Source organism: Furipterus horrens, unplaced genomic scaffold (genome assembly GCF_987537825.1).
Source record: "Furipterus horrens unplaced genomic scaffold, mFurHor1.1.pri manual_scaffold_4, whole genome shotgun sequence".
NCBI lineage: Eukaryota > Metazoa > Chordata > Mammalia > Chiroptera > Furipteridae > Furipterus > Furipterus horrens.
Window position 1 is genome coordinate 204,611,802 of NW_028327174.1, and position 12,922 is coordinate 204,624,723.

Here is a 12,922-nt window from a genome sequence, read left to right on the forward strand (position 1 = left end):
TCTGTACCTGGGTTCCCACAGATGTCCCCTTTCTCCAAGGCCACTTCATCCCTGCACCCGTGGTGACCCCTGGGGTCAGGGGACAGCCCCGCCTCCAGCCTGGCCGAAAGGCTGCTGAGATAGCATCTTTGCTGGGAGGGGAGGGCCCTTCCTCTGACCCGGCCTCGCCAACCTGCTGGGGCCTTTGGACTGCATGCCTGCTCCACTGGTGTGTACCCGTGAGCCACACACCACACGCCAGGCTTGCACATGTGCGCACGCCCTCTTGGGGACGCCCGCCCCCAGGCCTCGAGTGTGCCCACACCAGGCTGGGCTCCCCCGTCCAGACTCACCTGCACGTGGTCCACCCAGTTCTCCTGAGACAGGCTTCTCTGCAAAGGGACACCAAACACATCTTTTCCAGGGGCAGCCCTGGAAGTGCGGGGGCAGCCTCGCTCCAGCCCCTCTGCCGCAGGCCCAGGCTCGGGCCCCCAACCGGCCCCCACGCACCTCCACGAACCGCACGTGGCACAGGTGCTGCAGGGCGGCCAGGCGCTGCTGAGTGACCGCGCTGGGACACAGGCCTGGAAGAGAGGGTGGGCTCAGGCCAGGTCTGCAGGCCCCATGGCCTCTGCCCTGCACTCTGACCGTGGTGGCTCCCGCCCAACGTCAGAGCCACTCTGAACCCAGCAAGCCCCATGCAAGGTAAGCAAAGGAGACCTGTCACCAGTCTCCTGACAGCGAAGCTGCAGAGCCCCAAGACAGCAGAAGGTCCTAAAGTAGCCAGAGAAAGGAGGGAGACGGCTCTCTAAGACGGGAAGTTCAATTTCTTCATAACGACACATTTCAGCTCAAAGGGCTCACGCACACCACGGCCTCTGAACACAAGGCGAACAGACCGAGCCCGGGAGGTCACTCTCAAATGCCACAGAGCTTGGAAATTAAGAAACTAGTTTTTAATTAGCCCATGAGGAAAAGAAAAAAAATTACCATAGAAATTATGTTGAGCTAAACAGTAACAAAAATAACATATTAAAGTTGGGGAATATATTTAAGAAGAAAGAAGCCTTAACATTCAGTTTAGTGGGCTGGGCAGGCCAGACAAGAAACAGGATCAGAAATGCCAGAGGCAAGGCAACAGAGGCAGACATTGCCACGTGGGACCGCGTCAAACTGAAACCTTCTGCGCAGCAAAGGAGCAAGCAAGAAAACAAACAGGCAACCTCTGGAGCAGGAGAAAATATTTGCAAACCACGTATCCGATAAGGGGTTAACATTCGACATATATCAGGAACTCATACAACTCAATAGCAAAAAACTTCCAAAAACAGCAACAACTAACCCCCAAATAATCTGATTTAACAATGGGCAGAGGACCTGAACAGACATTTTCCCAAAGAAGACATCCAAATACCCAACAGGCACATGAAAGATTCTCAGCGTCACTAGTCAGCGGGGAAATGCAGATGGAAACCATGAGCTACCACCTCTCACCTAAGGGAACAACCGTCACCCAAAGACAGCGGACGGCGTAGGGAGCTGGTGGAGAAAAGGCAGCCCGGGTTCTGTGGCTGGGAATGTCAGCTGGGGCGGCCGCCGTGGGAAACCGTATGGAGGGTCCTCAAAAGACTAAGAATAGAGTTCCCTGTGACCAGCAATCCCGCTTTTGGGTATTTATTGGAAGGAAAAGAAATCAGGGTCTTGAAGAGCTGTCTGCACCCGTGTTCACGGCAGCGTTTTTCACAGTAGTCAAGACAACAGACAACCCCAGTGTCCACCACGGAGGAGGGGACACACAAGACGTGGTCCATACACACAGCGGAACATTGCTCAGCCATAAGAAAGAACAAGCCTCCCATCTGCGACAACACGGACGAGACGTGAGCGCATTGCACTAAGTGGGACCCAAACACCCCAGACCCACAGAGAAGAGACTGGAGGCTGCAGGGGCGGGCGGGGCGGGGAAATGGGCGAAGGTCGAAAGAAACAGACCTCCAGTTCAAAGAGGAATAACCTCTGGGGCAGTGGTGCGCAGCGTGTTAACTGGTGTTAACAACATCGTGTCACGTAGATGTTACAAGTTTTCATCAGAAGAAGACACTTGTAACTATGTAGGTGATGGATGGAGACCATGTAACAACATATACAAATAACGAATCACTGTGCTGTATGAGGGGGGACCCACGGAAACCTGGAATTTATAAAAAATTGCGTATTTACTCTGACATGTTTAAACTTCAGTCACCTATAAGGTACTCGTCATTTGATGCAATACACGTCTTGAGACATGTTTCCTAACGGCGAAAGCAATTTTTGAACTTGTTGAATAGGGAGGGTGGGGCCAGGGGTCATGTCGGTTTGGCAAAAACTGCTGAACACTCAGCACGGTGTGCACAGGTGCACTCGTAAATCATGCATCATGCAAGGGGCAGATGCACTGAAAGAGTCTTGGAAAAAATGTCCCTGAATCTGAACGCAGCCTCTCACAACAACGCCAGCTGGGGCAACGATTCAGAGGGATTCCTAGAGCACTCCCCTGGCGGGGGAGCCTGGGCTGCAAGGGCCCGCTCTCCAGAAGATGATTCTGTTTTTTTGTTTCCCTTCTTGTATACCGAAAATCAATACAGTGCTACATGTCGATTATATCTCAAAAAAACTTGGTGGCTAGGTCTTTGAAATAGCTAAAACTTTCAAGAGAAATAAATACAGACTTAGCTGCAGACGCTTGGAAACTATCAAGGGGCCTATGAATGACTTAACAACAGGACATGCGGACCTGGAAACAAAACAGACAAATCCCTCCAGAAACCCCACGCTGAGACGCGTCTGCAGTCTCACGTCCACACGAAGGAACCGGGTTCGCAGGCCATTTCTACCCAGCGGTTGGGGAAGAAGCAGTTCGAAGCTCAGAGGAAAAGGGCGGCCGTCCGTTTCATCTTCAGAGGCAGCTTAGCCTCGGACACACGCCAGACCCAGGAAAGCCTGTCGAGGACACAGACGCAGACCCCTCTGCACGTCAGCGCAACGCAAGGCTGGTTTAACAGCGCGAGGTCAGTTCCGGGAGCTGCCACGTTCACGTACCAAACGGGAAAGAGCCTGTCATCCCAGGAGACGCAGAAAACCCAACATCCATCCCTGACCAAGTCTTAACCGGAAATTGAAGAGCATTTTCATAATCCAATAAACAGGGCGAATCTACAAAACACGGCCAGTAAGGCCTGGCCCCTGAGAGGCGTGAAAGGCAGGGACGCGGGTCACCACAGCGGGCGGCGTGAGGGAGGGGTGCGGGGTGGGCACCGTGCCGGCCCAGCCTCCCAGGAGCCACCCAGGTGGGCAGAGGGGCTCACAGATCCGCCTCCTGCTGTGCCAGGCCCCGGAGCGCGCTGCTGAGGGGCCGGCAGCAGGTGGGAAGGTGGCACCGGGGTCAGCGGGCCCCGGCGGCCCGCAGCACGGACAGCGCGGAGCCTCACTCACCCGGGTCCAGGCCGTAGCGCTCCAGCAGGCGCAGGACGTGCCGCGCCAGCGTTCGGGGGCTCAGCTTCTCCAGCCTCCGGGGACGTGCCCGCGGGTGCCGCCTGCAGGAGAGACACGGCTCAGCCAGTCCTGCTTTCTTTCTAAGGTAATACCTTGCGGTTTTCATCTCCATCAAACACAGTTTTTACAAAAAGATTTTATTTCTTTAACTTTAGAGCGAGGGGAAGGGCGGGGGAAAGAGCAGCCCCGACCGGGCACCGAACCCACCGCCCAGGCCCCCAGGTGACTTTCCGTTTGTGGGACGGCCCCCAGCCCCGAGCCACACCGGTCCGGGGACACACGTGCAGCTTTAAAGCCAAATGGCTCTATGGGGCTCGCAGAAAAGGCCGCGCGTGTCTGTACTGGCCCGGCACGAGCCGCCCACACAACTTCCATGTTTCCAAGGAACACGCCTGCGTGGCGACCTCTTCCCCACTCAGTTCTGGGTGTTCAGCTGGCACACGCTGCTCACAGCCTCACGGCCCAGCACGCGCGCCTGCTCCACGGGGTTTTGCTGCTTCCTCGGTCCTGGCCTGGGGGCCCAGCCCACTGCGCCGCGGCCAACATGGGGGAACAGACCTCTGCTCCTCCCGCGGGCTGCCCCCCAGGTCCCTGCCCATCGTGGTCTGGATGGCCTCGCCCTCTCCCCCATCCAGGCTGCAAACCCCAGAAGTTCCTGAGACAGGGCTGTGCGTGTTTCTGGAGATGCTGTGGGTCCGAGGCCTGGTCTCTGAGCCAGCACCGGGCAGAAAGAGCCCCCAGCGCGGGCAGACGCTGCTCCCAGAATCCGGTCTGGCCCCGCTTTTTCAGAGGCTTTGAGGGTTCTCGGCCACAGTGTGGGACCCTCCATCCACTCCTGCCAGCCCCCACCCCCGAGGCGGCTGCCTGAGCTCCGTGCTGACGTCCCCTCTCCCTGCGGTCTCCCTCCTTCTTCCTGGAATTCCCATCTCTCGGATGCTGGCCTTCATGAAAGAACCTCTGATGTCCCCCACCTTCTCTCTCTGATTTGGCTTCTCTTTGTTCACTGTTCCGTGCTGTGTCTTGGAAGACGTCTTCACACGGACCTTCCTGGCGTGTTACTGAGCCCCTCACTTGCCATCACACAGCTGTTGACAAGCCCGTCCGCTTCAGGCTCCGGCACTTGCTGCAGACGCAGGATCCCCAAGACCTCCGTTCCAGCCTCTGTGCTGTGTGCACCTGTTCCTCAGCTCCGGGGGGGCCAAGGTCCTGGTGCCCCAGCTAAGCTCTCCCACCCTGGAGGTGTTTTTAGGGGTAGAACTTCAGAAACTGATTGTCAACTTCATACAGAAACGCAATGGGTCTAGAACAGGGAAAACAACTTTGAAACAGAACATCAGAAGTGGAGGGCTGACGCTGCCGACCTGAGACTTGCTGCCAGGCTGCCGCGGTCAGAGCAGGTGGCATCGACGTGAGGCAGATGGACGGATGGGGTGCCTGGACAGACACGCGTGCATGGACGACAGACAAAGGCACCAGGGGCTCGTGCGAAGAACAATCTGACAGCAGAAGCTGCCGGAACAACCAGCCATCCATGTGTTAAAAATGAGCTTCAATCAAAATGATCTAAAAATGAATTTTGAATGTAAAACTTAAAATTATAAAACTTTTAGAAGTGACCCAAGGAGAAAACGCTCGCACCGCCGAGCTAGGGAAACATGGAGTACAACCTACACGCATGACCCACGATTCACTTCTTACTTCACAGGCCGGACTTCAACCAACTAAGAACTTTTGTTCTTTGAGGAATGAAAAGACAAGCGACAGGATGAAATGTCTGCAAATAAGTATCTCATAGAGGCTTTTTATCCAGATTATATTTTCAAATCTCTCAAAACGCAGTAATATGGAGACAATAAACAATTTAAAGGTGCTGCTGCCGCTTCAGCCAATGAGCGCCAAAAACACGCTTAGCGTCATGAGTCGTCAGGGAAACCGGAGGTGCCGCAGGGATAGGACACCGGGTGGTCACTTCGGGAAGTAGTGTGACAGGTGTTCACAAAAAGAAACACGCACGTGCCGTCGGCCCACCCACTCTCCTGGGTGTTTCCCTGGGGAAGGGACGGCCGACGTCGCCGTGGGCATCCAGGGCGGCTCTGCCTGTGACTACGCAACCCCACGTCCCGGCACAAGTGCCGCCTGGAGCACACGCAGCTGCGCGCGGCCGTTGCACGTTGCGCGAGAGCAGCGCCGCGCAAAGGCCCTGTGGCCGCCAGTGGATGGCGCCCGTGGCAGGGGCGGTTTCGCGGACGCGGCGTCTGACACGGAAGCACCGCGCAGCGGCTGTCCTTCCCTTGGCAACGTCCTTGAGCGCGTTCCGGAAGTCTCCTCGCCCTTGTAGTTTGCTGAGGGTTTCATCACGGACAGGCTTTGAATTTTATAGTTGTTCTCTGCCTTTGTTCAGATGTTTCTACAGTTTTGTCATCTAATCTGCTGAAGGGGTAAGTCACGATTGATACTTGAATGTTCAGCCAACCTTGCAATCCTGACAAATTCCACTTGATCGTGGCGCATTAACTTTTAAAGAAGCGAATTTTACCTTTTCGGGGCAGTTTTGGGTTCACAGCAAAACTGAGCAGAAAGCAGAGATCTCCCCTGTGTCAGCCCCACCACCAAGGCCCCTCCTGATGTCCCGCTTGTTACACTGGAAGGACCCACATGGACATGTCATCGCCCGAGTCCACGGCCGACATTAGGGTCACGCTTGGTGGTGTGCGTTCTGTGGGTCTGGACACGTGTGATGACGTGTGTCGACACCCCCCCAGCGCCCGGTGCCACCTGTGCTCTGGGGCCTGACTGTTCCCACAGGTGCAGCTCATCATTTTAGTTTTCACTCTGCTGAGGACGTCGGGTCCTCACTGGCCCCCTCGCCATCTGTGCGTCTTCTTTACTGAGGGCTGTTAAGGGCTGTGGCCATTTTTTAAAATGGGATTAAAAAAAAAAATTTATTGCTGAGTTTTAAGAGGACTTTGTGTATTTTGGATAATAGCCTTTTCCAGCTTTATCTTGCAAATATTTTCTTCCACCCCCAGCTTTTTCCCTCCCTTTCTTAACTCTGGAATATGCCAGTTGATTTGATTGCTAACATTTTGTTTGCTATTTTTGTATCTATGCTCATAAGATACACCAGGCTTTAATTTTCCCTTCTCCTAGTGTCCTCTTCAAGTGAGCGTGCCGAGGTGCAGCCTGGCTGAGTGAGGGAGTCTGCAGGCGGTTCTCCGGAAGCATCTGTGAAGCTCGGAATGACCTCTCCCTTGAACATGTGAAAGAATTCCCCAGAGAAGCCATCTGGGTCTCAAGTTTTCTTTGCACGGAAGTTCTAAACTACGTATTTGATTTATTTAGTACCTATAGGACTACTCAAGTTTTCTGTTTTTTCCAGCATCAGTTTTGGAAAGTTTTGTTTTCCAAGAATTTGGTTCCATCTAAATTGCCCACTCGTGCATCTCTCGTGACCCCCGCGGGCGCGCAGGGTCTGCAGTGATGCCCTCCGCCACTCCGGGCGCCGGCGCAGTCCCTCCCCAGGGCCCTGCCTCCTTACCGGGCTCCACGCACTGCCGGCCACCGCCCAGCTGCCCGGAGCTGCCCTCCGCCACCTGCCGCTCTTGGAAGGTTCAGGCTCCCCCACTGGGTGCCTGTCCTCTCAGTCTGCTCTCCGAGGGGTCGGTTCCCTTCCACGGAGACCGAGCCTGGGTTCCGGGCGTGAGCATGGCCGTGGGGGGGTCATTGCCTCCAGGCCCCTCCATAGCCCACGAAGAGGAAACATTAAATTAATTAATTTAAACCAACATCCAATTAATCCAGCTCCCCTCTGTGCCTCCCCTTCACGGTGAGAACCCAGCCTGTCCTCGCCACACTGGCTGGCTCTGTCCGCGTCAGTTTCTCTTTCTTTTTGAACATGTAAGAAGACAGATCGATGGCAGCGCACGCCCCCTGTGCCGGCCCGGTGCCAGCCAGGCTCCATCTGCTTCGTGGTGTGTGACGTCACATCCACTGTCAGGGACGGGCAGAATGAGCCCCATGCCAGGGAAGAGGAAACACACCCAGAAAGTGATGAGCTGGCCATCGCTCCTGGGGACAATGGGGGCGGGGCTCCTGCCAGGAGATGCCAGGGCTGCGTGGAGAGGGGCGTGGGGGCCTTCCCAGACCCCATGTGTGGCCTCACCCTCGGGCCACCCCAGGCCCTTCTCCAAGACCTATTCCTGTGTGCCCCTCTGGTGACACCCTCGTATCTCACACACGTGGTCACACCCTGTGCACACAGCCCCGCACAGCCCCTTCCCTCTGTGACTGCTGGGACAGACGCACGCAGCAGGTGCTTCACAAAGAAGAGGAAAGGAGGGACAGAGGTGGAGACGGAGGGCTGGACGGGCGGCCACCGCGGATGCTCTTACCTGGTTGCTGCCATTCCCTGCCCCTGGGCTCCCGACAGCCCCTCACTGACCTAGGCCCCTGGGGCTCACCTGGCGACAACTCTGATGTCAAAGCCGGGCTGGCACCAGGAGTCCATGAGGGCCAGCAGCCTCCTCTGGAGGCCCGGGAAGCCATCCACGTAGCGCTCCACAAGGTTCACCTTGTCCTGGAGGAGCAGTGGGGTGCACATCTACAGGGGGGCGGGCACACCCTCAGGCTGCAGCGCACGGCAGGCAAGACCCCAGACTCACCTCCATTCTGGTGCAGGAAGTGGCCAGTGTCCGTGTGCCCTGCCTCCCCCAGGGGCATGGAGGCCAGCATGTCGGAGTCACGCGGAGGAGCCCGCACAGGCGGCTCCCGGAGGGGCACACCCGCCTCAGCCTGCACCAGCGCCCGAGACCTGCACGCACACATGCGTGCCTGCAACCTGCACACACGTACATGCACTCACACATGCTCGCACCCAGCACATTTGCATGCACACACCCGTGCCTGTGCACACACTCTCACGCGCACACCCTGGGCCTTGTCCCTGCAGCTCTGGGGCCATCCCATCTCCATGACAAAGGGCTGGAGGCCCCAAGAGATGCAGCAGGGGTCCTAGGGAAGCTCAGTCGTCTCTTGTCTCCACTGAGTGAGGGCAGCATGTGGGCCTGGCGCACGCCCACAAGACCCCCGAGCTGTGCTGGCCCCAACAGGAGGCCTCGAAGGAGCCCCTGGCTGTGGCCCTGGGCTGGGAAATGCCAGCCAGTCCTCTGTGAGGACCAGGCCGCAATTGAGCTCCTCACTCCCTTACCCTCCCCCCACGCTGTCTGGAGCCCAGACTGGATGGGGCCCCCCCCACCAGACCGGTCCTCATGGGCAGCCCCACCCCCGGGACCCCCGCTGGCCACCTTCTGGTCATCGCAGGGCAGAAGACGACTGGCCGCCCTGTGAGCGTGTTACCCAACCCAAGAGCCTGCTGACAGCTCAGAGGCACACACTGGGCCCTCCCTGCACCCCTCCCGGTCCCCCCCACATGGCCCTATGGTCATATGGGACCCCTGTCCCCCAGCAGCCCCGCCTGACAGACCTGGGCCTCAGCCAAGTCGAGACCCAACGTCTCCATGAGAAAGGCTCACCTTTTCAACGTCAAGCTCTGGCTGCAGCCGCAGCTCCGTGCCCAGCATGAGCGCCTGGCAGACACAAAGGCACAGTGACACGGGGCCTGGGCACAGGCAGCCACGGGGCCTCCTGCCCCATCGCAGGGCCCGGGTCGGTGCGGGCACAGCCACGGAGCGTGGGGTGCCGACGTGACCCGGCGCGGATGGACCCTGCCCCAAGCACGGGAGGGGCAGGTGGGAAGGACCCCCACCCCCAGGTCTGAGGTGGGTGCTGACCCCGGGTGGCCCTGACCGGGACCTGCTGATGGGTGGGTAGAGGGCGGGAGGGGGCAGGCAAGGGGCAGAAGCCCGCGTCACGTGTCACGGAGCCCAGAGCTGCCCAGGACCTACAGAAAGGGCTCTGAGCCCAGTGGCTTCCCAGGGGTGGCTGTGCCCAGACGAGGGGAGTGGGCGCGGCTGGGACTGGACCGGGACTCCGGGCCACACGGCAGCGGGCACGCGGGGCCCTGAGCGCTTGCACGTGGTGCAGGCTGTGCTGTTAATAATTCCATACATTGCACTCCCATTATGAGCAAAAATAACCAACAGGGCAGCCCCCCCCCCCCCCCCAGCACAGCTCACAGAAAGGACCGAAATAGCGGCCTGGGAAAGGCTCCCTCAGGCCTCCAGCCCGGATCTCAAGGGGCGGGGCGCAGGGCCCCGGGCCCTTCCCTGTGCAGCGGCTGACCCTGCGCCTCCACAGCCTGGCTGGGTTCCAGGACCTGGGCCTCCACCAGCCCCCATGGGGCCCAGGGCTGGGGGAGGGGCCTGGAGGAGGGGGCGCAGGGCTGACCTGGGCTTGGAGAAGAAGGGGCTGGGGAAGGGTGACCCACCCAGGCCCTGGGTCAGTGACCCAGGCAAGGAGAAGCAGAGGGGGCTGCAAGGCTGGGGAGGGGCCATCGGCCTTCACAGTGGGCAGGTCCAGTGCCTTTGAGGACAGACTTCACCATCCTTCAGTCGGAGTAGCCAAGGACGGTGGCCTGAGCCACAGGTGGCCAGGGTGGGGCCACATGCAGTCCAGCCCCCTAGGCTCCCTGCACTCTGCCTGTCGGGACTCCCTTCCCCGCCTGGAGCCCGTGGTGTCCAGGGGGCCTGCTGTTCCCACCCAGCCCGCTGCCCACTGCCCTGCAGCCAGGGCCCTCAGCGCTGCGTCCGTGGCTGTGGCGGGAAGGCGCCAGTGTGGAGGGGAAGGCTGCACCCGGAGCTCAGACCTCACCCGTGCTGTGGGCGCATGCCCCACCTGGCCGCACACAGACACCATCAGAAGGGGACTTCCCTTCTCTCCTCCCTGGTTCCCCTCATCAGAGCAGCCAGCTTGCTGCCCAGGCCTGGGGCCAAAGCTCTCTGTGCACCCAGGGTGCCCTCTCCCGGCCAGGCGGCCCGAGTGAAGGCTACAGGGGTGTGGCTAGTGTGCCTGAGGCTGGTGCCCTCACTATGCCCCAGTTCCAGTGACCTGGAGGTTGGGCTGGGGGAGGGGCATAGGGCTGGGGATTGAGGGAGTCCACTCAGTCTCACCCAGCCATGGAAGGGCACCCTGACTCCATCTGGGGTGACTGCAGTGATCTGGGGGGACAGCTGGCAGCAGAACCACCACCTCCAGGAAGCCCCCCTGGCCTGGCCTCTATCCTGGGGCTCAGCCTAGACATGGGGGGGTCCACATGATTCTTGCCATCCAGCCTGGCTTAGAGTTGGTCCATGGTCACTTCTCAGTCTGAGATTCTGCTGAGGTGACTGCAGGCCAGGCTGCCCACTGCCTATCACGTGGGAGTCCCGGGTACCTGTTACTGGCTCCAGACCCAAGGCTGGAGCAGGCACAGTAGGTTGGGGGGCCCAGACCCCGAAAAAATAAATTGCCTAGGGCTGGGCCCACCTGGCACCTTCCTGGCCTTGGCACAGGATGATGACAGCTGGCCACTGGGCAGGGAGATGCTGGGTCAGGACAGGACTCAGAGCTGCTGCTTTGGGGGAAGACAACTAAGAAGACCCAGAGGGGCCAGGGCAGCGGCTGTGGGAAGAGAGTCCCCGGAGCCCCCGGGCCGGGCCTGCCTCCCTCCGCTACAGCTCGGCTGGGCCTGGAGCCAAGGCAGCCCCCCGCCTTTCTACAGCAAAGCTATCTCTTTACCTTGATAAGCTGTTTAAAAAATGTAAATAAAATAACTCAGCAGACAAAGGCGGGCATTCACCCCGCGCAGAGCCAGCGGCGCCGGGACATGAAATACCGCGTCGCGTTCAGCCGGGGAGCCTGCTGGTCCGCGCACAAGGCCTGAATGCGGCCGCGACGCGGGCACTGGAGCATGCACCGCCTGCCGGGCGGCCCGCTCAGGACAATGGCTTTCCTGCGCACGGGGGCCTGTGCGGGACAAGAGCCCCCTTTGTGCTGGGATTCCTGCCTCGGAGCGCAGGGGGGGCGCATTCAGCGGCCCAGACACCCTTTGAAAGGCTCGAGTGTAAGAGGAGACGGCGAAACACTAGCTGGCCTCTGCGTCCTGCATTCTCTGTGGGCACAGCCACCCATTCAGCCCCCAGAGAATGGCCTCGCGCCCCCTTAGCAGGAGCCCGGCCCCACATTGTCCCCGCGTGGCCATCTTGGTGTCACAGCGCCACTCACCAGCCGCCAGATGAAAGCCCGGCCAGCAGGGGGACGGGCGACAGTGCGGCATCGACTCCTCAGGGGACCCACATCTCCGGGAGCTGGGCCCACGCAGGGGCCGGGGGTCCTTCCTTAGTGCCCAGCCTGCCCCCGAGAGCTCTGGTGCGGCTCGTCTCTGGGCCCCGGGGGCCATGGGGGGAGAGACCGGGACGGAGCCTTGGACCCCCAGACGCTGGACTCCTCCCTCCGTGGGAGCCCTGCTGCTGTGCCCTATACTGTGACGGGCACATGTCCCCACACGGAGACGCCTGGGGGCTCCCCTGAGCCCCAGTGCTGATTCAGGGTTCTTTGGGGCTGACGCGAGGACAGCCTTGCTCACAGGGGAGACTCAGCCAGCACCCTGGGATGGCAGGGCCTCCGCTCTTACCTAGAGACCCACAGCTGCTCGGCCCCCATTTCCACTGCCACCTTCTGTGCCTCACCTTTCCCCCTCGAGGGGCACAATGACCCCCTCAGGCACCCAGACGCACGGCTCCCACGGGCGACTCCCCATTGACATAACCAGTGGTCGGCGCCCCCAGGTGCCAACTGTGCTCCCCACTGACCTGCCCGCAAACACAAGTGCAAGCCGAGGGGCTGCCCGCGGCTGCTGGGGCAGGGGGCACGCCGGTCCTGCCTGAGCTCGGGGACGGCCGGGAGCCCACGGGACCCTCAAGGAGTCAGCCCTTCACAGTCGCCACTGCTGGCCGGCCCCGGCCCATGTAAACACAGAGGCGGGGACGCCGCCCAGACTGTGGCCCCTGACAGACCTGGGCAGACGGCGGACGCAGCACTCAGGGCTCTCGGGGGGCAGCTCCCACAGTCCTGCGCCCCTGAGCCCCCAGGAGTGTTCCCAGGAGTTACTACAGGAGGCCAAGCTGCAACGTCCCAGGGGAGTGGCTTTGGCATGCAGCTTTCAGGCCCGAGCCGGGGCGTCCCCATGCCACTGACAGGGTGCCAGCGCCCCGTGACACCTCAAGAGGAGGGCCCGTGGGCCCGTGGGGTAGACCCAGGCACAGCACAGAGGGCTCCCGAGACCCCAACACCAGGCGTGGCCCTGAGCTGGGTCCCTGGGTGGCTGGTCCCCCAGCACTTGCCACAGTGGAGAGGTGATGAGACCCTGGAAGCCCAGGCCACCCTTGGTCACCCCCATGGGCCCCACGAGAAGACGGGAGCCACAGCCCAAGCATCAGGAGGGGCCCCCCAGGCCACGCAGAGCTCACACTCA

The 12,922-nt window shown here is 60.1% G+C and overlaps 1 protein-coding gene across 1 annotated transcript in view; it reads right to left on the bottom strand.

Annotated features, from left to right (window-relative positions):
• Positions 1–12,922, bottom strand: part of EXD3 (exonuclease 3'-5' domain containing 3) — a 41,410-nt gene that overhangs the window by 25,396 nt on the left and 3,092 nt on the right. Inside the window, exons 5-9 of the mRNA XM_090275298.1 lie at positions 9,045–9,098; positions 7,974–8,113; positions 3,454–3,554; positions 490–563; positions 333–371 (exon numbers count right to left, since the gene is read on the bottom strand). Coding sequence (XP_090131424.1) covers positions 333–371; positions 490–563; positions 3,454–3,554; positions 7,974–8,113; positions 9,045–9,098 — 408 coding nt within the window. The remainder of the gene's footprint in view (positions 1–332; positions 372–489; positions 564–3,453; positions 3,555–7,973; positions 8,114–9,044; positions 9,099–12,922) is intronic.